The following is a 27,214-nucleotide window of genomic DNA, read 5'->3' as shown; positions in this document are numbered from 1 at the left end:
AAAAACTTACTTCGGGGGTGCCATGTCCCAGACAGTGACGGTTCAGCAGTAAACCACCGCCAGCAACCTGTGGAGCCGATGCCATGGAGAAGGTGGAGCAAGGCCAGCGGGAGTCTGTACCAGTGCTGAGTGGTGGCTTTCCCAACAAGTGTCAGCTGCGTCACCAACAAGCTCCTCGTGACCTGGCCTTTTCTAGTCTTACCACCCGGCAGACCAGCAGCTCCAAGGGTCAAGACTGTATTGCACAGCAGCCGTGTGGCCGTGGACAGGCACTCACACTTTCCGCCTCAGTCTCCTCATCTACAAAGTGAGCTAAACAAAGCTGATGTGATAGGCTGCTGGCATTAACAAGACTCTAAATCAGCAGCTCTCAAACGAATGCTGCTCTCAGCGTCTCTTTACACTCTGAAAGCGGAGCAGTCCAAACAGCTATTATTTCTGTGCATTACATCTACCGATATATATTATATTTTAAAACCCCAAAATTTTAAATAATTTAAAAAATTCATTGAAAGATGAACATATTAACTTAAAAATATTTTTATGAAAAATAATATTTCACTAAAATATATACTTAAGTGAATTTTATCAACTCACTTCACTCTCCAGCTTACTCGAGTCCTGCTCCCAGTCTCCTGCGAGCCCTCACAGCATGTGAGGCTAGAAAGGCCTCACAGATGCAAGTGGTTGGAAAAGGGACGCATGTTTGTTTTCAAACATTTATTTCGCTGTGCTAGTTCTTAGTTGCAGCACTTGAGATCTTTAGTTGTGGCACATGAACCCTTACTTGCAACGTGTGGGATCTTAGTTTCCTGACCAGGGATTGAACCCAGGCCTCTTGCACCAGGAGCACACAGTCTTAGCCACTGGACCACCAGGGAGGTCCCAGGAAGCATCTTTTAAGACCTTTCCCACTACTGTGGCATTATCTCAATTCTATCTGAAAACTGGATGGGAGGCTGCCCTGTAGCTCAGGGACGATGGCCTTTCTGCTCTGCCCTGACTCGCATGGCCTCTGACCCCCAGTGACATGGAAGCACCTTTGCTGCCTGTTGGAATGGGATGTGCTGCTCACCCTGTCAGGCAGGGCTTCCAAAGGCTGACACCCCTGACACATGTCACCACCACGATCTCATCAGAAAATTTACTCGGCACCCGGAAGACATGGTAAGCTCATACTAGGGGACACGCGTTTTCCAAAACCCTCATTTTGGAGTGAAGTCTCATATTTTATCACTGGTGATGAATACTATGAGTTGTTTTCCTTGAAGCCACAGGCCAGCTTTGATCCCTCTGAAGAAAATGCCTGTGAGCTGTCCAGTCTGTGTAACTAGCGTGTAGGTCCTTCCTTCAAGCACCTCACACACCTGCCAAGCGTCTCGGGAGACCATCCTCTCCCACCCCACACAGAATCCCAAGGACGCGCCTCAGGGACCAGTAAACGGAGGACTCTTCACTTTGAACTCAGGACAGGGCCTGCCACAGGTGTGTGGCGGTGCCAATTCACAGCAGCCTGGTCGCACCACAGGTGTCAGCACAGCCCGAAGGCGCCCGACACCCCAGGGCCACCGCCGAAGTCTGCTCTCGGGCGTGCACAGGCCTCGAGAACCGCTGACAGAGGAAGGAGTGGGGCAGGCAGTTGTCTCACCGCCTCTTCTGTGTGTGATGCACCACTGGCGGGAATCCTCACGGCTGACTCTGCGAATCTTACCAAGATGCGGGCTCCCCTTCTCCCATGCCCAAGAATGTCCTGCACTCTAGAGCATACGTTCTGCCCACTGCACCTCTCTGAGGGGCCCCTACACACACAGTCACCACCTAAGGCCACTTGAGAAGGAAGCGAGACCAGGCACTGTCCCCAGACTCCCAGCACTGGGCCGAGCTTACCTGCGGTAACGCCATTCTGGAGAGAGCCCTCGTAGAAGATGTTGGACGGGAAGGCGCTGAGCGCGGGGTGCATCCGGTACTGGACCTGGAGGCGGATGGGGCGGATGCCCAGCACCACCAGGCGTTCAAAGAGCGACTGCGACAGCCCGGCCTTGGCCGCCTTCTTGCACATCACCACAGGGCCCAGCTGGCAGTGGTCACCCACGAGGATCAGCTGTGATAAAGAGGCCCGCATCACAGTTCAAACATGGACAGCCTACATGTCCACTCAGGGACTAAGAGGACTGGGGTCCATACAACCACCCAACTACACTAATTCAAGTGGCAAGACACTGACCTGGAGTGGGAAAACTGCCCACCATACACATGGAACATGCTCTGAACCTTCACGAAGGCACTCTGTGCCGCGCCCACCCTTGGAAGACCCCCTCAAAGCCTGCTGTGCACCCCTCTGTGCTCTGCCAGGGCAGGAAACAGAGCCTAGGACACTAAAGCAAACCTCCAGCACTAAGTACCACACAGAACTAGAACAAAAGAGAGTGTACCCAAAACGTCAAATAAGACTGTGATGGACGTGCTCTGGCCCACCTGCTTGGCTCCAAGGACCACAGGGACCATGCACTCTGGCTCGGTGGCCTGCGTGCTTTCGTCGATTAAAATGGAGCGGAACTGCATCTTGGCGAGCCTCGGGTCTCCTGCGCCCACACACGTGCAGCAGATGACATCTGCGTTCTGGGGAAAAGAGCGCCAGGCCTCAGGGCACCTGCAGGTGAGGGCTCCCAGACCCCAAAGGGCAGGCAGGACGGGACGCAGACGCCACTCTGGTCCACACCCTTCCTGACAGAATCTACAGTCCAGGCTGTGGTGATCCTAAGTGCTTGAGAGTCATGCCTAAAAAAGGGCGTGGTGCCTCACGACAGCCTCTGAGGGGCAGTGCCGAGCCAGGGAAACCATGGTTTCAGTTGGTTCGTCACCTAGAGTAGGAGACAGTGCTCTGGACCTGCCCCGGGCTCCAGGCACAGACCAGGACCAGGCTCCCAAGAGTCCAGCCACAGGGAGGCTGGCAGGGAGTGGACTCTACCGCAAACAATTGTCATTTCAGACAATAAGATGTCTCTGTGTGACCTCAGAGGAAGCACACGGAGGACGGTATCAGAGTTCTCTCCTCAAATAGAAAAGAACCCACTACAGGCGCTACACATGGACTTAATGTATCCAAACAGGTCCTCTGGCCCAAAGAACATGTGAAACTCCAAGTGTTGCTCAGCCGTGTCCCACTCTTTCCAACCCCATGGACCGTGGCCCGCCAGGCTACTCTGTCCATGGCATTTCTCAGCCGAGAATACTGGAGTGGGTTGCCATTCTCTTCTCCAGGGGAATCTTCCCAACCCAGGGAGCAAACCCGGGTGTCCTACACTGCCAACAGATTCTTTACCGTCTGAGCCACCAGGGAAGCCCAAAGTGAACAAGTGAGGAAGACAAAGCCCAAAGGCCCAGACCCGTTCCCGGGCAGCAGGGCAGGTGAGGAGCTCACCATGAGCAGCTCCCTCTCGGCAGTGCGCTTCAGGGCTCTGTAACGCTTCTCGTCCGCTGACGACAGCTCCCCAGTCTCATCCTTCAGCTGCTGCAGCTTTTGGAGCTCTGGCATGCTGCAAACACAGCGTGTGAGCGGGAGGTGCGTGCCGCCAGGGCCTGCCCCGGGGAGACGTGCCTAGCCTTAAGGCCAGGGACCCGACACCCACCTGTCCATGTTCCTGATCTGGTTGTGCAGGGCCAAGAAGGACACCGGGGAGTCTATGGCCTCGCGGCTCTTGGCGCAGAGCCGCACGACTTTCAGCCCGGTCTGGTGGATCTTCTCAGTCAGCTGATCCACGGCTATGTTGCTTGGAGCACAGACCAGCACAGGCCTTCAATAAAATGTGAGCGCAATGTCAGTGCTCGCCCAGAGAAGAGCCCAGAGCAAGACCACTGTTTGGATCACAGGTGGCAGGGGAGCCGACTTAAGCTCTAAGACTAAAGCCAGGAGTGACATGGTGCTGAAGGAGCAACAAGGTGGATGGTCTGGACTTCCTGATCTTCACACTGTGCATGCCACTCCCCACTAACTCCTGATTCTGGCGTCATCACCTCGTGACCACACTGCTGAGACTTTCCAAGCGCTGAGGTGCACACAGGCACAACACAACCGAGGATGAGTCTACCCTGTGCAAGCTCACTTGTTAAAAGCGGCCACAGAGGCCAGACCTACCACCAACGGCGTAGGAAGCAGCACGCCAGGTATGCTGGGCCCCTCCGTTTCCCCACCCTGGGCCGCACAGAGCCCTACCCGTTGCCTTGCCGAGCCAGGTGGTAGACGATGGTGGCTGAGGTCACGGTCTTTCCTGTGCCCGGTGGGCCCTGGATCAGACTCAGTGGTCTCTGCAGCACAGTCTTCACGGCGTAAACCTTCGGATACAAGTAGCCGTTAGGGGTGCAGACAAGGCGGAGGGCCGCTCAGCACGCAGGCCCTGGGGCCTGGGACCCTCCTGCCCGCGGGACAGGTGAGAACCTGAGAGTGGTTGAGGTCGGGGAGCCCCTGTGCCGTGAAGCGCTTGGGCAGCTGGCACTTGATGATCACATCCTCCACCTCATGGCCAAGCAGTTTGTGGTAGATGTAGCCCGACACGGAGGTCTCATCCACGGCAAAGGTTTTCAGTGCGCTCTGCATTCTGAAGGGGAAGCTCCAGCTCAGTGGCGGGCACACGAAGGTGCCAGGCAGCCTGGCTCCCCACAACACGGAGCAGTGGGGAGACTGCAGCCACACCAAGGGCCAGGGCCTGCCAAGCAGACGCAGGCAAGCGCGGGGGGAAGGGGGTGGGCATACCTGTCGAATGAGGTTGACTTCCACACGAAATCCACCTGGAAGTTATGAGTCACCTCCACAGGGGCGCCCACGCTGCTCCGAAGCTCAATAGCAATCTCATCGCCATAATCTACACCGCCGAGTTAAGTCTCATCCTTGTCAAAGCCTTCACTCACTGAGGAGACAGCCCCTCCACACCAGACACAGGAAGCACAGCGAGAGGCCCGTGTTCTCCATGGCAGGTTCCGGCCACTGCAGCCAGGGGCGTCTTCCCCACGAGCCTAGGGTGGCATCCAGCAAGGAACAGCCAAGCCCAGGGCCCAGGTTCCACAGAGCCCTCGGGCACACGGTTCGGAGTACCCTGGTTTCTGCCTAAGCAGCTCTGTATCAGCTAGGACAACTAGAGCCTGATGGCTTGAAACAAACCAGAGTCAAAGGGGCTGCACACAGCCTTCCCTGCATTTGAGGCCTCAAGACCGCTCTCCATCGTGGCCCACACAGGTCTCTTGTACTCGGGACAAGCCCGTCGGAGACTGGGGCAGAGGGTGCCTGGGCCGGCCCTTCTTTACACAAAGGATACTATCAGGGACCTTGATGACGTGGCCGATCCCTTTCCAGAGGGGCGCCAGGTCCCCTTTGTACCGCAGGCATATCTCATCCCCTTGCATGAGCCGCATGTCTTACAGAGAGAAGACAACAGGAAACCGGCGTTTGCACACGCATCACAGACACCACCACCAACAGTTCAAATTCAGGGACACTTTACAAGGGTGAAACTAGGAATTTTATGCTACTTAGAGTCACAAATATTTTAAAACTTAAAATCACCTCTTAACCAAATTATGACTAAATCCTCATTACCAGAGTCAGTCTTGGGCAAAGTGAAGTAGGCGATTCTCTTCTTGTTAAGGCCCAGGTCCCACCTGACCGTGATGTTATCTTGAGTCTGAGCATATAAAAAATAAGAGCCCTGTTAGCCTGCAACACAGACATGGGTCTGGGCTCCTCGTGTCTGTTTTCCATAGGTAGGTGCCTCTAGGCGAGCAGCACCAGACAGCCTGAAACACCAACCAGGGCACATCCGGGAGAGAAGGCGTGAGGACCCCAAAACCTGCAGAGGACAACCAGAAGACCCCCCCACACGACGTCTGTTCTTGGAGACAGCTGCTCTGTGGGTGGTGGAGGGAGAGAAGGAAGCTGACGGCTGAGGACATGGCCCGTGAGCCTCGGGGCTCCCGATTCCCGTGCAGTTTCCGAGGAATGGGCACAGGAGCGTCCTCAGGGTGCTGCGGGCTCCTGGGGTCTGACTCTCCCCGCTGAGGCAAAGGCTACAAACCCAACTGGAAGCAATGTTTGTTGGACTTTAGGCCAGACAGCACCTAGATGGATGTTTGGCCGTGAGTGGCAGGGCACCTGCCCACAGGCCTGTCCTTATCCACGGCTCCGCCTCTCAGGGGCTGCACCGAGGCCCAAGTCAGCATGTGCAGTCTGCAGAGAAACCCACCCTCCGCAGACCTGAGGAGAGATGCTCTGTTAAAATGAACAAGCCCTCGTGCACACACCACATCACCTGCGACTCTTTCAGCTTCTTGTCGTAGTCAGCCTCCAGCTTGACCAGAGGCCCAAATATGTTCTGGTACTGGTAGGCGTCCTCGTAGCGCAGGAGGACGTGCTGCGGCTCCTCGTCCACTCCGGGCTTCTCCAGGTCCTCCAAGGTGGCAGAAGGGTTCTCCTAGAGACAAGAGCCGGCACCACGCTCTTCCCCATTCTCACCTCTACTTAAGACGCCCTGTATGCGAGTGCACACCCGTCATCACTTCTCAGGACGAGCAGGGCTCCCAGTGGCCCAGCCCTCTCATCAGGAAGCCCACGTGACACACAGAGGGGGAAGCCCCAGGAACACAGCCTGACACACTTATCCCACCAGGTGGGCACGTTCCTCAACCAACACCTAGCCCCTGACACGGGAGAGGTTATTCTCCCCAGCTGCCAGAAAGAGCACTGGATTCCCCAAGTGTGTAAACAGAAAGGAAGGCCCGCCTCCCCGTTTCCTCCTGATCCTACTACGCTGCACCAAAAGGAGAAACACTCTCTTGGCAGGTAAGTGGGCTGTTTAGATATAAACAAGAAGAGTGAGATAACTGCGGCAACCTGAAAATCAAGGTGGAGAGGGTCCCTGCTAGCCAATGCTTCACAAATATTTTGCCCTGCAGCTGAAGAGAAGATAAATTCACATTTTTTAAATTATACGGGTGCCTAATTAAAATCTCTAGCCTAATTAATTATAACAGCGATTAGGGGTTCTCGGCTGTTCACCAGTTAAGATGCTGAGCTTCCATTACAGGGGCTCAGGTTCAATCCCTGGTCAGGGAACCAAGCCCCCACATCCTGCACCAAAAATAAATAAAATGTGTACACGTGTGTGTGTGCAAGCAGCCAGAACCAGAGGAGGGCTTCCCTGGAGAACGGCCTGTGGGCAGGGCAGGAATCTTGCGGGCCCCCAGCCTGGTGTCGCCCTGGCTCCAACATGTCACACGTCTCAAGCCCAACCAGGTTTCACACAGTCCCGGCTGTCTGCTCGGGCCCGGCTCCTCCTGGCGTGTCCAGCTGCAGTCGCTGACCACCAGCTCCCATCCTCCTCCTTCCCACCAGCCACCCCTGCCCTCAACAAGAACAGAAAAACTCCACTGGCCAGAGCTTTCCTTTCCCAGAGGCCTGGCAGGAGGCATCCCTGGCACCCTCCTTCCTGTTTCTGAGGACCCCAGCCCCGGTCCCAGCCCCCTCCCCCACCAACACGTGGCACGGAGCGGGACGTGCTTTGCCACAGGCCCTCACCTTCCAGAGCTCCTCCAGCTTGTTGATCTGCTGGGCGGTGATCTGCCGCGCCCGCAGCTGCTCCTGCTCAGAAGGGATCTTGACCAGCCAGGACAGGAAGCACCGGTCCTGGATCAGGGGCTGCCACTGGGAGCTGTCCCAGTTGATGTCCTTGAGGCTGCTCTGACTGGCACAGGGCTGCCTGCAGAAACCCCGAGGGCGGGGAGAGCCCAGGTGAGGATGACCTCTGCCCCTGCCCCAGGCTTATTACCTCTTACTTCAGAGTGGTGCTCCCTACATTTTACTGTATGATCACAGTGCCTTTAAATTGTTAGCAATAAATGCATCTCCTCATGCACTTGAGGTCTGAACTCTTAAAACTTTTATGATTTAACCAGAAGACACCCCAAAAGGGTCATATGACATTCCTAGCTCTGTAACAAGCCCCAACCCTCCAAACCTCCTTAGACCGCGCCAGTTGGCAGAAACCACTTAAAACTATTTTAAAGCTCCAGAGAGTTGGCGCCGTGGAGAGCCTGAGTCTTCGCCTGAAAGGCACCCCCCCAAACAAGGGAACTGGGGCCCTGCCCTCACCTGCACAGCAGCACCACAACCGAGTCGGCCTTGGCAGGGATGAAGCCGAGGAGGAAGACGTTGCGGCAGCCGCAGTTATAACACTCCAGAACCGTCTCCCCTAGGGGCCCATCCTTGTGCAGAGTCACCTCTTTGCATTTTGCCCTCACAAGGTGATTTACAATGTGGCTGAAACCAGGAAATGATCAATAGTTAACACCCAAAGTTTGGCTTTTCACCACTTCCAATTTTCGAGCTCCGTTAAAAGTTCCGGTACCGTTCACGGTCCATTAGCAGGAATGGTCACACCTCATCCATCTGGCATCCAGAGGGACCGGCCTGCCCCTGAACTGGCTCCCCACTGAGCGCAAAAATCGATCTGACTTGAACCATTTCTAAGGAAAACTTCCCTAACATGCTTCACACAGTTCCCTCTTGCCCCATTCCTGCTTTCTTAAATCCAGCTTATTAGGCCTGACTGAATCTAACTCGGGTGCCAAGGCTGCTGTCTTGGAGAGGAAGGCTCGCCCCTTCACTGCTCCTATTCACTCAACGTAGTTTCTCCGCTGCTCCTTTCAAAGTCACTTCTCCTGGCCCCGCGCCTGCTTCCAGGAGCAACACCCCTTCTCATTTGCTGCAGGCCAGGAAACCTGATAACCAAATGTACTAGAAACCTGAGGACAGCAAAAAAATACGGAGCACGGGAGGTCAAGGCTACTCTCCGGAAGCACAGGGCCAGCTCTGAACTGTCTGGAAGCCCCGCTGTCTCAGCTCTTTCCTTGTTGCGCGTGGCCAGAACTCTTGACGCCTTTCTCATTTCCGGGACACGGCTCACCTAAGCCAGGCCCTGAGTCCCTGGTTTAGCGCTGAACTCGCCCTCCCCAACACCAGCCTCACTCGGGGCCCCAGGTAGTGCCTGCTCCTGCCTCAGCTCTCCCAGCCTCCCCAGCAACCCCCAGCCTTGCTGTGCGTGTGTCACACGCTGAGTGCGCCTGCTGGGCCTCCAGCCTTCCCTGCTGCTCCCCTCGCGTCACCCTGGGAAACCCCTCCTGTGCACGCTTTGGCTCAGAGGCCAACATCCTAATCCTCTCTGGCCCCACAAAGATTGTCAGATTACCCAGCTAATCACCACTACTCTCTGTACCTCCAAAGCCCCCACCCCTCCTCCCCTCCTGGAGCTGCCACCCCTGGGTATTCTACCGGAATCAGTGATTTCCTCCTGTCTTTTCTAGGCCCACCACGCTCTACCAAGTTGGAAGCTTCCTGAAGGCGGGTTCATCACCTTCACAATTTGACCTTGCACAGAACACAGTGCTGGCTGACCAAGTCTGTTTTCTCTCAGAGGTTCTCTGCTCACTTCCCTGACCTTGGCTCTGCTGACCTGAAGATGGGGTTGCCAACTAAGGCAAGTTTTATTTAATTGCTTTTCCTGCAAGAGAGGAACTAATGCAAACACAGTAACGCTTAAATTACCCAGAACATTTGGAAAGTGAGATACCAGCCTCTTCTGGGTACCCTAAAGATGCTTCTCCTTTCATATCCCTAAAAAACCCAGCTCCCTTTCTTGCCTCACTCAGAAGCCCATAATTTGCATTACTGACTCCAAGATGACATGAGATGTGAGCACTGTGCGTCCTGCACGAGGTCGTGAGCCCGCATCCGGCTGCCGAAGACATAGGAAGGGGGCTATGTATGAATAAAGCCGCCTACGGAATTTCGTCACTTTATTTCTATAAAACAGGAATCTCAGAGGAAGATGCTGCTTCCGTGCTGGTGACCTGGGAGCCCTGTCCCACGGAGACTCTGCTCTGCTTCTCTGTGGCAATGGCCTGAGTCCTCACCTCACGGCAGCCTCAGAGAAGCCAATAGAACTAGACCCGTGCCAGTGGTGGGGGCTGAGGAATCTCACCACTCGAGCCTAGATAAACAGACTCTCCCTGGAATCTGAGTACCCGCATCATGCTGGTCTCACCTAAACCCAAAAAAAAGGGACCTAGTCACAGCTGCTGCTGATCAACAGCAGGAAGGGAAGCCCAGAGTCGACGGTCAAGTGAACTTAATTTAATCTGATGATTCAGGATCTGGCCCATATTAGCCTCAGGACTGCTCCAATGAGCTAAGGCCAGAGGGAGCCTTCTCAGGAAGCAGCTCCCATGGATGCCCATGACTGTCTTGGGAACATCCTCCCCAGGCACCCAGTAATGAAGATGAACGGGCATGCCAGGAGCTCATCTTGCAGAAAAATATAAATAAAAACTGGGAATGAGAATTAAACCAACCCTACTTGCATAATAAAAAGAACCGCAGAGAATAAATCAAGGGTAAATACATTAAGGCATTCACACACCACCATCTGTTTCAAGTTAAACCAGTCACAGAGGAGGGGAAAAAACCAGGTTTGTTAGCGTGATTTTATATTGTGCTTCGCTTCAACATTTCCATAATTTACACACAAATCTGAGCACAGCACTGATTAAAGACACATGCGCGGTTTGATTATCTACCTGCCAGAAGTATTTCCACGTCCATTACAGAACCACTTCTTGCTGGTGTTACAGTAAACCACGCAAGCAGGATCGTGTATTCCACAGTAACTAAAAAAGTCAAAACATCAACAGTTAAAGTTGGAAGATTGCTCTCTGGTTTTAATTTGGCAGGATGTAAAATTCTTTCCTCTTACAACATTTTTAAGTTTTTCATTAAACACATACTCAAACCCAACGATCCCACTAACAAAACCCAATCAGTTAACTGCAGAGGCTTCCTGACCCTGTGAACACAGGGAAGCGGTTAGGGGTGCTGTGGAGACCCCTCAGATGGCAGCAAAGACCCTTGCAGGCAGCGTTGGGGGTGTGGGGCACGAGAGCAGTGCAAGGTGCCAGGTGAGCCCAGCAACGTAGACCTAACACCCCCAAGGTGACGGAGTCATTTCCCTCGGTCTCAAGTTTCAGGAACTGTGACTTGTGAGCAGGGAAGTCAACATCCCTGGCTCTGGGCACACAGAAGGTAAGCTGAGACCACGCTGCATTCAGAGCCTCACACGCTCCGGCAGAGGGCGCCATGCTCCTGGGAACACTCAGCTCAACCCAGCAGTGGAGGGTCCCGCAAGGAGCACCTCGGGAGAGCCCCCGGACTCCCTTTTCTGAAAATCAATACACCAAAAACAAAAGCACTGGCTCTGGCTCTGCACAGAGTAAAGTTCTGTATGTGCATAAAGCCAAGACTTTGTCTCAAACCAGAATGTGCTCTGGCCAACAACCTTCCCCGCGGCACCTCGTGCCAGGACAGCTCTCCCTCCTCCGCTCCAAGCGGGCGGCAGGAGTGCAAGGGGGTGTGCAGACTTTAACCACTGCAGCTTCACTAGGCCACTTCACAGGCCTGTTGAGAACAGGAACACTACTACAGATGTAAAAATGTACTGGGAATGAGAGGGAGCACAGAACCAACAGAGCAAGACAGTCTGCCATCAAGCAGGGAAGCAGCAGCCCTCTGTGCCGTCACGGGTGCTGATCGCGGAGAGCCGCGCGCCCGAGGGTGGGCAGGGCCGAGAGGCCCAGTGCCCTGACTGGCAGAGTGCCCCGAGCAAGATCATTTCACCTCTTTTGGTCTCAATTTCCTTGTGTGTATATAACAAAAAAGCAAGAGAAAGTCCAAACACAAGGGATGGGTCCTCCTCTAGATCAGAATTCCAAATCTGGTCAACACGCAGGTCTTTCTATTATTATTATTTTTCTTTGCTGCCCAACACAGCCTGCGGGATCTTAGTTCCCTGACCAGGGATGGAACCCATGCCCCCTGCTCTGGCAGCATGGACTGCCATGGAAGTCCCCAAGGCAGCTATTTTAAAGAAGCCTACAGGAACCTCGTTGTGAGTGAAGTCTCAGATGCTCTCTTCACCCTCTGGACTCAGATGCTCACCCGATGTGCTGAGTTCTTTCGGATGAGTGAGGGGGCAGGCTCCGGGGAACAACCTTAAGGCCCGAGGAAGGCAGAGAAGGGGACTCTTTCTCCTCCAGCTGAGAGAATCAGGGATGACAGAGGGTGCTGACCCCACTCTCCTGCCCAGGATGAGGGATTTATGTGCGTACAAGGGCTTGAGCAACCTTATTTCCAAGGACAGTGTTTCCAAGTGTCACAGTCCATGGTCTTAGACGGGCCTCTGTAAAGTTGGAACTTCCATGTGGAAGGTGGATGCTCTGGGAGGCGAGTCCCCTCTCTGCTGAAGCGCTCACCTGCAGGCATGTACAGGCAGATCCTTTGTGTAATAGGTATCTTCTTCATCTTCTTCAAAGTTCAATTCGGCCAACAACTGGCTGGTCTTGGCCACGCTGTCGTCCACGGCCCCGTTCTGCAGGATGCCCTCAGGGCCACCAACCTACGGCAGAAGGGCAGCATCACCATGAAAGGCCGCAGCTTCTGGGTCTCAGCCCAGGCACCTGGCATCTCCCCACATGAGCAGCCATGGCAACCTTCCCGTGAAGCACTGGCCTGCTCTCCACTGTGAGACAGTCCAGTTTCTTCTGATGTGACTTTTTATACTCTCCTATCAAACCTGCCTGGCCAGAAACAGGGCACGCGCAGCAGAGGTTACCCGCCTCGCCACGTGCATACCCCAGCAAACCCCATCTAGCCACAAAGCCACACCACCACCAGGGTGCGGAGGGCCACAAGGAGCAAAAGGACCGCTCACAAACCAGGCATGGTCCCCCCGAGGACAGATGTGCAGCGCCAGACCAGAGGGCCTGGAACCCCACCACGGTGAAGGGGCCGCCCCCCCATTCCTCTGCCTAGGCACCAGAAGCAAAGGCTGAGACTCCTGCAGACGTAGCAACGTGGTTCTCTTGCTAGTCCACAAATGTTCTTCACTGTCAGTTCCCCTCTCCGGAAGGCAGCCCTTAAGCAGGAATTAGAAACTGAATGTTAAGACAATCTTCTAGTTTCAGGATACAATCGTACTAAATATACTACCTTTTACATGTTGTAACAGCAAAAACATACAAACAGGCAGCTTTAAGTAACTAAGCAGTGAACTTCAGGCACTTCTGCTGAGCTCACACATCCATTCATGGGTACACGGACAGCTCATCCGAGGGGAAGAGATGCTCCCCTCAGATGGCAGCCAACAGTCCCCATCACCCCCAGGGGCCACAGCCCACACGAAGCTGGGTCAAGCAGCAGGAGCAGCCCGTGACGAAGGACAGGGAGTGACAGGAGCCCTGGGTTTCTCTGAGCTGTGAGACGGGTCAGACACTGGCCTGGCTCCCTTGCAGAACCGCTGCCACGCACAGCTGGCAGACTGAAGCTGTAACCCACGCCCACGCTGTGCAGGGTCGGCCAGGCCAGCCCGTCCACTGCTCGTCACCCATCTGAGCCGGAGAGCAACACGTCTCCTGAGAAGGGCACCCCAGAATTTCAAAGATGCATTCGGGTTGTCAAGAAAGCCAAGAACCCAGCACAGGAATCCCTGTCTCTGTAATGGTCTCACCCAGATCAGAACCCCATTTCAGTTTCTGCCACCACTTTAATATACTTTCATTTTCAGAACGTCCAGGTTAAATGTAAGAAGACTGTATCCTTTGTTTGGGGGAATTTTTTTTTAAACGAAAAATCAATAACAACTTTTGGGTTTTAATGTCATGAAGATAATATTATTAACATCACCACAAGCACCTCTTTGTGAATCCCTGATCGCCTTTTTTTTTTAAGACAGCGATGGAGACGATTTATTGCACACGTTACACTCAGCCACAGCTGAGAAGAGAGCTAGTCCATAGTTGTCCCAGGTCCAGGGCAGTGGGCCAAAAGGGCCGGCTTTGATACGAGCAAGGTAGGTCTCGCAAAGGTGGTCAAGGCGATCAGAATGGCCATAGGTGTTCTGGATCCATTGATGAGTTCTAGCTAGGAGGCATGCAGTCCACACTTTGTACCAGTGTCCCTGGCCTCTGGCTTCCCTTGTTTCTGCTTCTGTGGCTTCCATGGGTGTACAAGTTTACCTGGACCTCTGCCTCATCTTTCTTCTTTTGCGCTTCAGCCTGCGCATTCGCTTCTTCCTCCACTTTGCTCTCATGGCGCAGAGGTTTCTCAAAAGATGGCGCTAAGGCCGAGAGCCCTGATCTCCTTTTTAAAAAAAATTTAAATGGTTCTGTGGCATTAAGTACATCCACACAGTTGTTCAAACACTACCACCATCCACCTCCACACCTTCCTCATCTTCTCAAACTGGAGCTCTGTCTGTCTTCCCTCCCTCCATCCCGGGCAACCTCCATTCTACGCTGTTTCTATGAATCTAACTACTACTACAGGGACTTCACACGGTGGAATCATACTGTATTTGTCCTTTTGTGACTGACATTTCACTCAGCGTAAGGGGTTAAAGGTTCATCTACGTCATACTGTGTCTGAATTTCCTTACTTTTAAAGGCTGAATGATATTCCATTGTACGGACACAACATTTTGCTTATCCATTCATCTGAAAATGGACAGTTGGGTTGCTTTCACCTTTTGGCTGTTGTGAATGATGTTACTATGAAGCCCAAGTCTTTCTTCAAGTCCCTGATTTCAATTCTTTGGGGTATATACCCAGAAATGGAGTTGCTGGATCATACAGCTATTCTGTGCTTAACTTTGTGAGGAAGTTACTACTGTTTTCCACAGCAGCTACGCCATTTTACTTTCCCACCCACCAGAAGTGCACAAGGGTCCTGATTTTTCCACAGTGTTGACAACACTTGTGATTTCTGTTCGTTCTCGACAGTGGCCATCCTGCTGGGCGTGAGGCAGTAACTCACCGTGGCTTCGATTTGCCTTTCGTGGCTTCTAACGATGCTAAGGATCTTTTCCTATGCTTGTTGGCCGTTTGCATATCTTCTCTGAGGAAAAGTCTGTTGAAGTGCTTTGCCCGCTTTTCATCTGCTGAATTCCTTGTGGTGCTTTGTTCGTCCAAAGTCGCCTCTCCTGCCGGCAGCACTCCCCCCGCCACGCACAGCGGCAGCACCGAGGTGAGGCTGCGAACAGAGACCAATGCGTCTCTCGGGCTGACCGCTCAGCACACACACGCTGGTTTTCTCAAAGTGTGTGGCCAGATTACGGTACCTGGATTTCACTTAATGGCAGTGGAACAGCCACATATATCATGCTACAGGAGATCGAAGGATGTGGGCCACAATCGCAAGCTCAGAACGGTATTTACATTTTTAAGTGGTTGAATTAAGTACCTAATAGTAGGTATTTGCTTCTTGTCCCACAAAGTCTAGAACATTTAGTACCTAGCACTTTAAGAAAATGTTTGCCAATATTTCACCAAAGACATACAGATGGCTAATAGGTTCATGACAAGATGCTCAATATCGCTAATTATTAGAGAAATGCAAACCAAATAAGGTATCACCTCACATCAGTCAGAATGACCATGACTAAAAAGTCTACAAATAATAAATGCTAGAGAAGGTGTGGAGAAAAAGGAACCTGCCTACACTTGGTACACTGGGTAGGAATGTAAACTGGTACAGCCACAATGGAGGGTCCTCAAAAAACTAAAAATAGAGTTATCATATGACCCAGCAATCCCACTGCTGGGCATGTATCCCGAGAAAACTCTAATGTGAAAAGACGCATGCCCCCCAGTGTTCACAGCAGCACCACTCACAGCAGCCAGGACACGGGAGCAGTGTCCACTGACAGATGAGGGGGTGAAGGTGTGGCACACACAGTGGAATACCACTCGGCCATTAGAAAGAACGAAACGATGCCTCTTGCAGCAACATGGATGGATGAGACAGTATCGTATTAAGTGGAGTCAGACAGACAAAAACAAATATCATATGATATCACTTATATGTTGGAATATTAAAAACAGACAAATAAATGATGAAACAAATGAACTTATTTACAGAACAGAAAGACTCACAGACACAGAAAACAAACTTATGGTTTCCAAAGGGGCTGAGCGGGAAGGTGTTAACTAGGATTCTGAGACTGACACGTACACACAGCTGTGAATAAAACAGATAAGCAATAGAGACCTATAAGGAACTGTAACAGAATAGAATCTGAAAAAGAATATACACATATGTGTGTATAACCGAATCATTTTGCTGTACACCTGAAACGAACACAGTACTTTAACTATACTTCAATTTTAAAAATGGTTAATTTAAAGAAAAGAAAAATGAAAGTCTCACCAACTCCTAGAGGAGGAGCCTCTAAAATGTGTCATCAGGGTGCATAAACTTTTTTGTTCAAGGAAACATTAGTGATGTGAATCTTTACTTTCCTGAAATGCCAAAATTAGTATGTAGAGTAATACAGAAACCTGCATGCCACCAGGGGCCCCCAAGCTACCCATCCTGCTTCATCCAGGCCTCAGACCCCACACTTCTCCCCTCACAGAGGGAGGAGAGAGCCAGCATCGGGAATGTGTGAGGCTCTTGAAAGCAGTGATCCTTTCCCTGCATCACTGTTATGAACCCTTCCGGCTTCATAAGGAGCAGGAAATCTAAGTCTGCTCTAGGAACTCTCTTGAGAGACAATGCAATACAGACGAGACAAAGTTAGATGGACTCTCCCTCAGCCTCTAAGGCAAGGAGACCAGAGAGAGCAGTCCAGATTCCCCGACAGGCTCTCAGCTTTGTGGCTGGGAGTGTGGGTGTGACCCTTCTCACAAGTACTTTTGCACACGCACACGTGCATGTCCAGCCCCTGCCCAGCCCGACTCCTGCCCTGCTGTGACCTGACCACAGCACAGACTTCCATAGCTGGGTTGTTAGTTTCTCTCTCTACTTTCTGGAAAGTTTTAAGATAAACATTAACTTCAAAAATACATTTGACCTTAGAAACTATAATTAACTGAATTAAAGCACTAAAGAGTGCCTGGCACAGAGAAGGCACACAACCCAAGCCAGGCAACATAACAGAAGGAGGGAGGGGAAGGTCCCTGTCTGGCACAGGACTGACTGAAGTTAACAACCCCTCAACTACAGCCAGGAGCCCTGGGTCCTGCTGGGCTCAAGAGGGGAAAGGCCTCCCCAAGCCTCCCCCTGCACTCTCTGAGCACACCCCCAGGCACCAGGTCACTGGGTCTAGAAAGCCAAAGAAACAGTTTCCTCTCCACCCCTGATTAAGGCCTTGCAGGGATTTTCTGCCAAGAGAGTTTCTTATGACCCACTGCAGAATTCTGTGCACATCAGAGCAGCAGGAAGAAAAGTCACTTCATTCTCACAGAGGAAACGCACGTTAATTAAAAATTACCACCAAATGTGTTGGTAAGAACTTTTAGACCACACATTACCCACACCTTGTAAGCGTCAACCACTCACCATAAAACGGACCTTCCTCGGTCCCTGAAAGGCTCCACTCCCCAGGCCTTTGCACTCACTACCCCCTTGGCTTCTGCACAGACAGCTCCTGGTCCTTCAGTCTCCATCCACCACTGACCCCATCCGAGGGGTGCCAGTGGGGCCAACTCTGCCTGTTCTGCTTCCTGCCATGACCCCAGCACCTAGAACTAAGCCCACACCCCAGTATGCTCTCACAGGACAGGCTCAATGAACACATCTTCTCATCCAAAATATAAAGGTTGTGATGAAAAATGATTCATCATTTATTCTTTTCTTCCACCGTCTAAAAAAGAGTGAATGGGAAACTGCCTTTCCTGAGGTGGCCTGAGGCAGAGAGGAGCTGCTGGGTCTCTGAGCCCTGAGGAACAGCCTAACAGAAGATCCCTCTCCCTCAACTTTGAAAAAGTTTCAAAACTACAGAGAAAGAATGACCACTCATCCCCCATTTGGATCTACCAGCCACTCACATTTTACCAGGCTTGCTCTCTCCCTCTCCTGCTCTGCACAAGCACGCACACACACAGATACTTTTACTTTCCTGATCCATTTCAGAGTCACAGGCCCCAGGACAAGGGCTTTCTCCACACAGCCACAATATAAGCATCACACTCAGGAATAATGCTAATATAACACTGCTATCTAACACACATACACACATGTCCCCAGTGCCCTAAAACATCCTTTATAGTTTTTTAAATTCAAGATCCAGTTAATGATTACACACTGTGATACAATCTCTTAGCCCTCTTTAATCTGTTTTAATCAAAAGAAACTGTTACGATTTGACCATTCTGACCTGCAACAAAGGGGACTGCACACGGCCCCACCCAGCACAGCAGCCCCTATGCTTTGAGTTAAACGGGCGCCACCTGCCTCCCCTTTTCTTGTTCTCATCGAGAGCTGAGCCCACCCCAGCTCTGGGGTCAGCCACTTTTCAGAGGAGCTCACAGACTGAAACAGGATCCACCCACATCTGCAGGGAGAAGCCAGACTGTGACGAGAGGTTCGGTCCAGGAGGCAGGACCCCTCACAAGACAGTGACCTGGACAGGATCCTGGCTCGTGGCATGAAAAGGAGAGAGGAGCTGCCCGGGAGAGCAGGGCTGGAGACACGACAGGCAGTCACATTAACACTAGCCCTCGCAGGGGTCTGGGCCAGGTAAACAACATGACTGTGGAGAAAGGGAAGTCCAGTGTACTAGACAATCGCGGAAAGACTACCATTGGTGCTGTTCATTTGGTAACAGCAGTGAGGCTACGAAGACGCCCTTTCTCTGTTTGTAGAAATGCATTCTAAATACCGTAGGTCTAAACAGCTAAGTATTACTAACTCATATGGCTCAACCTCAGAAGAGCGAAATAAGTTGGATTTGCTTTAAAACACATCAGAGAAGGAAAAGAGAAAGGAAAATCTTCACAATCATCAAATCAAGAAGAAAGAAGGGCAAGGTTCGCTTTATTTACTTATACACGAGAGAATTCGTAACGTCCATTTTTATACAATACAGGTGGTAAAGCGCTGCCCGGACACTGTGTCAGCTCTGCAGAGCCATGCACTTGAGAAGAGTGAGGGGAGACAAGCACAGCCAAATGCCTTCCACCCGGGCACGAGCAGTGGCGCCGCCAGGCTCATGTCACCCCCGGCTGGTGAGCTACGGGAGGAGCTGGAGTAGACGGGAAGGGCTATCCTCAGTCGTGACAAAGGTCCCCAAAGCTCCACAGGCAGCCTGAGCCAACTGGAGGTCTAGAGGCCATCACAGCCCAGTCCACAGGGGTCCTGAGACGCCGGGTTTGGCTGTCCAGCTCGCAAGCTGCTACTGGACCAGCACACGTTTAAAAAGGCACAAGAGGATCTGATGCCAGCCGTGGGACCCCAAGAGGAGGAAGGGCCACCTGGTACCATGAGCGTTCTCTGTCACACACAGAAGGCCACACACCTAACCCCAGCACTCTCTACCTGAATCCCCCTTCTAGCTTCAGCCACACTCTGCCGGACCTCCCGCCATCTGAGGGCCCCGCTTACCACACTCCGCCGGACCTCCCGTCATCGAAGGGCCCCGCTCTCAAGTGAGGTCACAGCACCCTTCAGCAGCAACACAAGGCTCCCAGATTGAGCTGGGCCCCTCGGTGTAGACACTGGCCCTTGCCTGCACTCGCTAGCCCTCCATGCCAAGCCCTGTGTTCCCTGCCAAGTGGACACACCTTCCTGAACGACTCAAGGAGCACCACTCGTAAAGGCTTTCACTTTGCCGGGCAGACCACCCCCTCCTCTGGACCCTCACTGTCCCCATGGCCAACTGCAGACTGGGCAGCACCTGCCATTTCTAACACAGCAGCTTGACAAGGACTCACTCTGCCCCCCAGCAGGAGCCACCGCCCACAGCGCTCCTGGAGCACAGCAGGACGCGGAAAGGGAAGTACCGAGGGGCAGCCGTCGAGAATCAGGCCAAGGAGGGCAGCCTGGGAGCCTGTGTGGAGGGAACCGAAGAACCGGCGAACAGACACATGGGGCGCGCGGGCTCGTCACTGAGCGGGTGGCCAAGCCTCCGCACCCCGGTGCGGAACCCACACAGGCCGCACACATCCCCGACGGGCCGGCTGAAGTGGCCAAGTGTGGGCTCATCCAATTCCCTACCTCAGGGCTTTAACAAGAGACTACCAAGATCAGCAGGAGCAAAACAGAAGAGGAAAGAGCGATGGCATGAAACAGAAGATAGTGAGTGGCTGTCTGATGGCTGCACAGCTAAAAAAAAACAAAACCCACTGAATCAAACACTTAAAAACAAGAGGACTCCACGGTGTACGACCATACCTCAGTAAAGCTGTTTGCAAGGTGTCTCCTTTTTGGCTGTGGGACCTAGGCTGATAGAGAATTTTGCTACTGTGTTAGAGTTAACTTCCCCCTCAATCATGCTAAATCTGGGTAAAGAAATTAATTGGGTAAACAGAGTTAAAAGCTATTTCAGCTATTCAGCACTAAGCCACATAAGTCCTCCCTTTTGGTTTTCAAACCCCGGCAATCCAATGAAAGACAAGTGCTATAGAATACTTGCCAGAGCTGTGAAGTTCGCAGCATCTTATCTCCAATTTTTTCAAAGCGCACTATGTCACAGTTGTACTAACCGAGTGTTCACACAACCAAAAAAGGTCCACACAAATTTTCAACTCACCACTTTCAGGAACCCTGGGACTGTAAGGAATTCAGTCCTCATCATAAGCTAAGGGCCAGGAATCAGAAGACGATCTGTTTACCTAGATAGTCAAGGATGTGTCAGAACAACCTTCCTGGACTTCTGAAGGCAGCCAGCATTTGAAGACAAGGTAGCAGCTCTTTGCAGCTTTTAAAATCGACACACACTGATGTATGTAAATACTCATGAATCCATCGATCAAGATAACAAGCACATCCATCACCCCCAGTCTCTTCCTGCCTTTGTCCTCCCCTCCCTGCTCTCCTCCCCTCCCCGCAGCCACTGTCCTACCTTCTGTCACCACAGGCTACCTAGTCCCTTCTAGAGTTTCATATGAGAAGAATCACAGAGTATATACTTTTTTTTCAGTGCATCTTCCACCCAATGTGCTTGTTTTGAGACGCATCCACGCTGCCGTGTGCATCAGTGGTTCACTCCTTCTTTTGTTTGGTAGTGTTCCCAACTCAACATTTTCATCATCCTAAGTCCGATGTTTGGAGGAAACACGACAGCAGCACCAAAGGGAAATGTAACAACTAAGCAGACCAGAAGGCGTGTAACGCCAGCTGTCACACAAAGGACTTCTGAACTCACCTTTCCCTGCCCTTGGAGACGTTAGCAGACAGGCCCAAAAAGGGTCAAATACTTAAAAGAAAACTGTTGCCTTATCTTAGGGACATTTGACAGGGCTGTGACAAATATCAGTTCATTTCATAAATAAGAAAACAAGTTGTTACCTGAACCAACTCAGTTCAACTCAGCGTGCCATTCTCCCCGCTGCCCCAAGACACACATGTGTTACCTAAACCTTCAGGCAAAACCAAAGTTGGCAGTCAAGACTGATATTAAAGGTGGTATCAGTGATATAGCTACACATTAGAAAACAGCCTGGTAGCCCCTGAAAAGGTAGCAGGCAGCTGTTACCAGACCACCCAGAATTTCACTGAAGGCTTACACCCACACACAAATTTGCACACAGATGTTCCCAGCAGCGTTCCCACAGTAGCTAAGCCAAAGGCCCAGCGCAGACAAGCAGATACACAGAACGCGGTCTGTCCGTGCTGTGGAGCGCCATCCGGTCATAGAAAGGGACGCAGCGACGCACGCTACCACGCGGACGAACCCTGAACACACTCAGGGAAAGAGCAGATGACACAGGCACAGTATGGCCACATGCAGTCCGTTTACATCAAAGGTCCAAAGCAGGTAGAGAGATCAGTGGTTGCCTGGGGTTAGAGAAGGGAGGACTGGCAGACTGAGGGGCACCAGGCTTCTTTTCACGGTGACAAAAATGTCCTAAAACCGACTGTGGGCGAGGCTGCACACTCTGCACTAAAGCCACTGAGGAGCACACTCCGATTGGCTGAAGTGTACGGGATGTGAGTTCTATCTCAATAAAGCTGTGAAACAAAAGGAGCTGCACGGCACTTGACAATTCACAGCCACTCATCCAAAAAGATAAAATCAAAAGGCACTCGGAACAGAAGCCCCACCATACATTTGGTTATACAGCAAGTCTTGAGGACAAATAAGGGAAAACCTCCCAAATGTCATAGGCAGCCAATGCCACCAACACAGGAGATAATCAACTTTTCACTCCCCTTCCCCAAACACAAGTCCAAAGTTAGGCTACAGGTGGGTGGGTCATCAGAGTTACCTAAAAGTGAAAAAGGACAAACCCTTTTGATGTCATAACAAGTGAGCTCAACTGTAATGTTTCCCTCTGCTGGAGTGTTCTAATGCTCTTATTCAGTACAGTTCAGTGTTCAGGTGCAGTAAAAGAAATCAATTACTGTAAAGCAATCATCCTTCAATTAAAAATAAGTAAATTTATTTTTAAAAAAAAGGAAATTAGTTACTTCAACAGAAAGAGAAAGACACGCCCCCACAATTAATCAAAAACAGAACCCAAGGGACAAAACTAGAACTCAGAGCTGACCCAAGTTTGCTGTTTTACAGTCTACAGTTTAAAAAGGATTTGCAATAAAACGATAAGGTTCCACAAAGCCTCCCTGAACTGCCACGGATCATGGCACACTGCTCAGCCAAGAGATCTTCAGCCTCCGTCTTCTGGACACACCGGACACAAATCACAGACAGCACTGTGTGCTCTATTCATTCAAACATTGAGTCCAGATTTCAGGTATGTTTAAAAGTAACAAAAATACAGCTGTTACTCCCATGTTATAGCTGTGGAAACAGCATCCACAGAGCATGAAACCACTCTGATAACAGGTGTTATCATGAGCTTACAGCAGCTCACTTATTTCCCAAGCACACTCTCCCTTCCCCCATGATATGTCAACAAAAAGGAAAAAACAGATATGTGCACACCTGTTCTCCCTGATGCCCCACCCATTAAGCTTCTATTTTTAAGGAATCTGGGGTTAGAATGAGTCAAATGCTTTCTGCTTCTATTAGGGGCTAAAACAAAGTCCAAGTGGGTGGTCTACCCACGGGAGTGACTCAATCAACTAGAATGCAAGCCCCCAGGAGACAGTTTCAGCTCACGCTGGCTGAGGCTGGGTTGGCTCCCCCGACTCTGGCAGTGGGTCCTCACGCCAAGGGACACCTGCGACAAAGTGAAGCCTATAGCTCTTCTGTGGCTGAGAATTCAGGAAAATAAATGAGGGAGGTGCCAGGCACAGGAATGGAATTTGAGACCCACAGGATGATGGCTACATTCCTGGGGAGCCTAGCCCAAGACCATAGGCAGCGCCCTCTCCCATCCCGGGTCAGGGACTCAGATCCAGGAAGTGCATGCCGGATACACTCTCATAACACAAACCCAAATTTAAAATAACCAAGCAGCCTTTGCTAAATGTTCACATCATTAAGAACAAAAGTTCCTGACGTGGCAAAGCCACATATATAAAACCCACTACCACTCACCCACTGGAGGAACAAACTCAAAACCAACTTTTCCAAGGCAGGGCTGCGGAGTTACGTAACAGGTCGGTTTCAGCAACAGGCAATGCAAGAAGAAAAAACGCAAACTGCCTCCTCAATAATCTTAAAAGTCTGCGAGCTTGGGGTTCTCTACTGAATGCAAAAATTCCGTTTCTGCTAGAGGAGCCTCAGCCCTCCTCTCGCCAGCGTCCGTGGGCCCAATGAAATATAAACCTACCGCACAGTGGGCATGAACGAGGGCAGGGGTGCCCAGAGACTACAGGTAAGGGGGTGGGGCAGCGGTCAGATGAGACTGAGGGGGGAATCGGCGCAGATCAGGAGTTGGCTTGAGTGGGGCACTGACCCAGCTGAAGGAGAACTCGGGGACAAGTCACTCCTGCCCAGGCCAGAGACGGACACTTCGGACAGGCCCGGAAGGGGACTTGGGACCGATCAGCTAAGACTCAGTCTGGAACTAAATCCTGAGATCACTCGGGAGAGACCAGAGAAGGACTTGAAGTAGGTTTACCCGGGTCGGGCTGGAGAGCAGAAACTGGAGGCAGGTTACTCCGGACCTGTACTGAGCGGGAGATACCCGGCCGGGTCACTCTGGACCAGGCGGGATTGCAGGAGTCGAGCAGATCAGCCCCGGCACGGCTGGAGGGGAAACCCGAGCAGGTCCCCCGCCGCCGAGGCCCGGCCCCGGCTTCCGGCGCCGCCATGTGCCGCTCACCTGCGCGTCGAGCTGTCCGGCCGCCGCGCCCGGGCCGGCTCCGACCGGGGCCCCCGCGCCGCCACCTCCCGGGCCGCCGGGGGGCGTCTGCGTCTGGCTGGGGAGGGTGAAGTCGGTAAACTCGAACTCGGAGCCCTGGGTGTCGGCGCCGAGCAGCTCGGCCTCCTCAGTGTCCAAGAAGGTGAGCGTCTGCGAGCTGGGCCCGTACGCCTCCACGCTCATTGTGCCGCCGCGTAGGGCCCTACGGCCGGCTCCGCGCCGCACTCGAGCCCGCCGCCGCGCTGAGGCCTAGGCCGCAGGCCTCGGGTCGCCGCCGCCGCCGCCGCGTCCGCGCCCCTGGACCGGCTCAAAACGCCCGCCGCGGAGCGAGCCGGGTTGAGAGTCACGCGCGCCTAGCCGCTGAGCCCCTCAGCTCCGTCGCTTCCTTCGGGGCCGCCCGCCCTCGCAGCCCCCGGCAGGAACCGCCGCCACCGCCGTCGTCGCCGCCGTGCGCGTGCGTGAGGCCGGCGCAGGTGCGCGTGCGCGAGCCCGACGACGGCGCAGGCGCGCGCGCTCCTCGAGGACGCCTTCAACCGCGCCCGTACCGCCGGAGCCGAGCGGACAGACGGGACGCGCAGCGCGCACGCGCGGGGGCGGGGCTTCCAACCGCCGTCCCGGCGACCACGCGAGTTCATGGGTCCGCCTCAACCGCTGTCTGTGGCACTCGGGCAGCGGGTGGTGCGGCTGTGGTCGTCTGTGCCCCTAGAAGCGGCGATAGTGCCATGGGGTAATTGAGCGCCAGCTGGATGCCTTACCGAGGTGGAACACCCAGCTGGGGAGGCTTGGCGAGGAAAGTGTGGTGCGTCCCCTTCACTCGGAGAAACTCCCTGGGCTAATTTCTCCAAATCTTTTAAGATGAGGGCGCAGGGCACATAGTAGCTGCTCAGTGTGCACTGGTTGAATAAGTGAATGGGGAGAGTCCTTTCCACAGAGCCTAGCACACAGAAAAGGTGGTTGCTGCTGCTCTGGACAATGGTGTTATTCAGAGGCATGAAATAACAGCGATTGGGAGCACTGCTCTGGGTTGAAACCCAAACCTGGCCACCTACTGGCTGTGTGACTTTAATTATACAAGCGATTTTACCTCTCTGAGCCTAGCGTTTCCTCAGCTGGGAAAGGGAAATAATAGCCATTAAGATGGGATGAGGGGAACTTTCCTGATGGTCCAGTGGTTAAGAATCTGCCTGCCAATGCAGCAGACACTGTTTGATCCCTGATCTGGGGTGAGCCCACATGCTGTGGGGCAACTAAGCCCCTTGGACCACAACTACAGAAGCCCAAACCCCCTACAGCCAGTGCTCTGGAACAAGAGAACCCACTGGACTGAGAAGCACGTGTACCACAGCTAGAGAGTAGCCCTGCTAAATCGTGTGAGGAGCATCCAAGACCCAACACAGCCAAAAATAAATAAAAAGGTGGGATGAGGAATAAATGAGCTACTCTTTACTCCCAGGTATTTACAAAGAAAAGTTCCATGTGGACAGGGGCTGACTTATGGGAAAGGTGCACAATAAAAGTTTAATTACTAGTTTATGAGCCTTAATCTCCTAACTCCTAGCCCAGAGAACCACCCTCCCCACCACTTCCCAAGATTCTGGGACTAAATACTTGAAGTCAGTTCACAGGGCTCCTGGTTTGCATGGCTGTTCCTAAAGTTCCAGCTGCTGCATGGTTCCTCATTTTCCAGTATTCCTGTCATGACATGATAAAAGATTCCTTTTTTCCTTCTTCACATCTTTTTTGGCTTCCTGTGCACAAAAACGTGGGAATATAAAAAATGAATAATTGGGTCCCCCCCACCCCTACAGGAAGACACAGTTTAAGGGAGAATCCTAGCAAGCTAACAGATGCTTTCAATAAAATGCAAAGCCCTCTATGGAAAGTATCCAATTGAATTGGTAGCATCATTTAAGACCAATCTGGTAAAACTTAGCAGTTTCAGTGCATGCCCTGCCCTGCCCTTGACCTAGTAATTCCACTTCTAAGGATCTCCTCTTTTTTCCTACATAGCCTCACATTTGCAAAATGACATTGTGGATGATACACTGCTGCTGCTAAATCGCTTCAGTCGTGTCCGACTCCGTGCAACCCCATAGACAGCAGCCCACCAGGCTCCCCCATCCCTGGGATTCTCCAGGCAAGAACACTGGAGTGGGTTGCCATTTCCTTCTCCAATGCATGAAAGTGAAAAGTGAAAGGGAAGGCGCTTAGTCGTGTCTGACTCTTAGCAACCCCATGGACTGCAGCCCACCAGGCTCCTCTGTCCATGGGATTTTCCAGGCAAGAGCGCTGGAGTGGGGTGCCATGGCCTTCTCTGGGATGATACACTAAAACATATCAATTTACCACAGAAGAAGTTAGTAATGGAAGAATTGAAAAAAGACATGACATACAGAAAGCAAATAGCAAAACGGCGGAAATAAGTCCTTATCAGTAATTACACTAAGTGTAAATGAATTAAACGCTCCAGTTAAAAGGCAGAGGTTTTCAGAGGTGTTTTTCTTTTGTTTTTAATCATGGTTCAGCTATGCTGTCTGCAAAACAATCACTTTTTTTTTTTCTCTTTGCCACTTGGCATGTGGGATCTTAGTTCCCTGACCAGGGATCAAACCCATGCTCCCTACATTGGTAGTGCAGACTCTGAACCACCGGACTGCCAGGGAAGTCCCCAAAGACTCACTTTAGATTCAGAAACAAAAAGGCCAAAAGTAACTGCATGGAAAAGGATACTCCAGGCAAATAGTAACCGAAAGAGAGCTATATTGGCTATACTAGTATCAGATTGGAGAAGGCAATGGCACCCCACTCCAGTACTCTTGCCTGGAAAATCCCATGGATGGAGGAGTCTGGAAGGCTGCAGTCCATGGGATCACTAAGAGTCGGACACGACTGAGTGACTTCACTTTCACTT

At 52.2% G+C, this 27,214-nt stretch overlaps 1 protein-coding gene across 2 annotated transcripts in view; it reads right to left on the bottom strand.

The window, feature by feature from the left end:
- UPF1 (UPF1 RNA helicase and ATPase) overlaps window positions 1–24,765 on the bottom strand; it is a 33,599-nt gene extending 8,834 nt beyond the window's left edge. The window contains exons 1-15 of one of the 2 annotated variants that reach the window (XM_070373372.1): window positions 24,265–24,765; window positions 12,349–12,491; window positions 10,621–10,710; window positions 8,138–8,305; window positions 7,565–7,745; window positions 6,300–6,461; window positions 5,558–5,675; window positions 5,310–5,408; window positions 4,751–4,859; window positions 4,436–4,595; window positions 4,214–4,332; window positions 3,630–3,794; window positions 3,422–3,536; window positions 2,476–2,619; window positions 1,888–2,101 (exon numbers count right to left, since the gene is read on the bottom strand). In XM_070373372.1, the coding sequence (XP_070229473.1) occupies window positions 1,888–2,101; window positions 2,476–2,619; window positions 3,422–3,536; window positions 3,630–3,794; window positions 4,214–4,332; window positions 4,436–4,595; window positions 4,751–4,859; window positions 5,310–5,408; window positions 5,558–5,675; window positions 6,300–6,461; window positions 7,565–7,745; window positions 8,138–8,305; window positions 10,621–10,710; window positions 12,349–12,491; window positions 24,265–24,486 (2,209 nt within the window). In that variant the 5' untranslated portion in view covers window positions 24,487–24,765. The remainder of the gene's footprint in view (window positions 1–1,887; window positions 2,102–2,475; window positions 2,620–3,421; window positions 3,537–3,629; window positions 3,795–4,213; window positions 4,333–4,435; window positions 4,596–4,750; window positions 4,860–5,309; window positions 5,409–5,557; window positions 5,676–6,299; window positions 6,462–7,564; window positions 7,746–8,137; window positions 8,306–10,620; window positions 10,711–12,348; window positions 12,492–24,264) is intronic. The other variant, XM_070373373.1, reaches the window with a different exon arrangement.
- Window positions 24,766–27,214: the final 2,449 nt, after the last annotated feature.

The sequence above is a fragment of the Bos mutus genome, chromosome 7 (assembly GCF_027580195.1).
Source record: "Bos mutus isolate GX-2022 chromosome 7, NWIPB_WYAK_1.1, whole genome shotgun sequence".
NCBI classification, from domain to species: domain Eukaryota; kingdom Metazoa; phylum Chordata; class Mammalia; order Artiodactyla; family Bovidae; genus Bos; species Bos mutus.
Note: the sequence above shows the minus strand (reverse complement) of the source record. Positions and strands in the feature narration are given on the sequence as shown.